This window comes from Galeopterus variegatus, unplaced genomic scaffold (genome assembly GCF_000696425.1).
Source record: "Galeopterus variegatus unplaced genomic scaffold, G_variegatus-3.0.2 Scaffold5067, whole genome shotgun sequence".
Lineage (NCBI taxonomy): Eukaryota > Metazoa > Chordata > Mammalia > Dermoptera > Cynocephalidae > Galeopterus > Galeopterus variegatus.
Window position 1 is genome coordinate 2 of NW_007731178.1, and position 1,571 is coordinate 1,572.

Here is a 1,571-nt window from a genome sequence, read left to right on the forward strand (position 1 = left end):
GACTCAAAGTTAAGGGTGGTGATTTTTTCTTTCTCACCCTTCCCTCATTCTTCAAATTCAGTGGGGCGTTATGTATTACTATAAATTCTACATTAAGGGTCATAATTTGATTGGTCCTATGCCTGAATCCATGTTACAATTCCATGGGCTTCTAATAGGTTTTACTGTACACTGTATTAGAATGGCTGATGGAAGGAAGGAAAGAATGTACCTGGGGATCGACTGGTCTGAGCATGGGGGGCGTCCGAGCAGGCTGAACCCCACTAATGCTGAAGGACTCTGACCTTGGGGGCAGGTTTGGGTCAGATATCCTGTTGGCAACCTTGTGAGGCATGGCGGGTGAACTCTGCCTGTTGAGCCTTGACCGTTCTTCTACCTAGAAGACCAAAAAAGAGACAGCTTTAATGGACAGAAGTTGATTCATTTCCTAGTACGGATTTTCTGTAGTCACCTGCACAGCCATTTCTGTGTCCCTCTGATCAATTCATTTTAAGAAGCCCAAATTCTCAAGAATTTGCAATGAGCTCTTTCATACCAGTGCAAACACTGGCAAAAACAGCAACAACAAACCACAGAACCCCCAAGCCATCGGCCTTCCATTACCCATTATCTTGCTTTATTTCAGTTAGCTGGGACTTTGGGATCTGCTTAAGAGTTTATCTTGCACTGATTAGAATATTATCTTGCTGATTGGTACAAACCATGGAGTCAGTGAGGGAGACAGTTTGAACCCTAGATGATGAAAGGGAACTGCAGTGGGCATTAAGACTGCAAGGGGAAAATAGAAAATTGCTTGGGGTTGACTCATGGGACAAGGAGGGGGAGAACAAGAGGGAGGCACACGCCCTCTGCTTCTTCACATGCCCTCCTGATGGGCAAGTGGGTGTTCCAGGCTGCCCGCTTAATGAGCCTGTCCTAAAGGGACCTCCTGTATCATTTTCTTCTTCTCTCTCTAGGGCTCTTTCTTTTCAGTTGTGTCTGTCTCCCTGCTCCCTAAAAAGCACTGCTCCTCCTCATTCTTTCCATGCCCAGCGTGGACTCCCCTTCCCCGCTCTCCCCTCTTCCTCCTGGTTTCTCTGCACGTGGTGCTCATTCTTGCTTCTCCTGCTTTTCTCTCCCCCTGCAAGCCTCTCCCTCCCTGGTCATTTCATTTCCTTGTTGTTCCCTTTCTTCCAGAGTCTCTCTCAGCCCAGTGCAGATAACTGATTTCCAGGGCTTCACAGGGAAGGCTCACAGGACCAATGAATGCTGTTTTTTAACAGGTAAAAATTACCCTTAGTACATATTTACAGCAGACAGACGGTCACAGCAGACAATTTTAAAGGGAAATTGAAACAAAAAAGACATACACTATAAGACAGACAATTTCAAGAGGTCCAGGACTTTTCTTCCAGATTCATCTTGTCCTGTCCTTTATTTCTTTAGGGTCAAGTGAACTGTTTTGCTTCCTAAACCCACCAGGGCAATGAAACCACTCTACCCACCATGATGACCCTTTAGAGTGAGTCCTTAATTCCCTTCTGCTGACTCACTGTCTGAACATTGTAGAAGCTCATGGCAAGATTTGTATT

At 45.6% G+C, this 1,571-nt stretch overlaps 1 protein-coding gene across 1 annotated transcript in view; it reads right to left on the bottom strand.

Moving 5' to 3' along the window:
- Positions 1-211: 211 nt before the first annotated feature.
- The window catches only part of LOC103604278 (TRAF2 and NCK-interacting protein kinase-like), a gene marked incomplete at its 3' end in the record, with an annotated part of 15,751 nt that continues 14,391 nt past the window's right edge, over positions 212-1,571 (bottom strand). The window contains exon 5 of the mRNA XM_008588845.1: positions 212-376. Within this exon, the coding sequence (XP_008587067.1) occupies positions 212-376 (165 nt within the window). The remainder of the gene's footprint in view (positions 377-1,571) is intronic.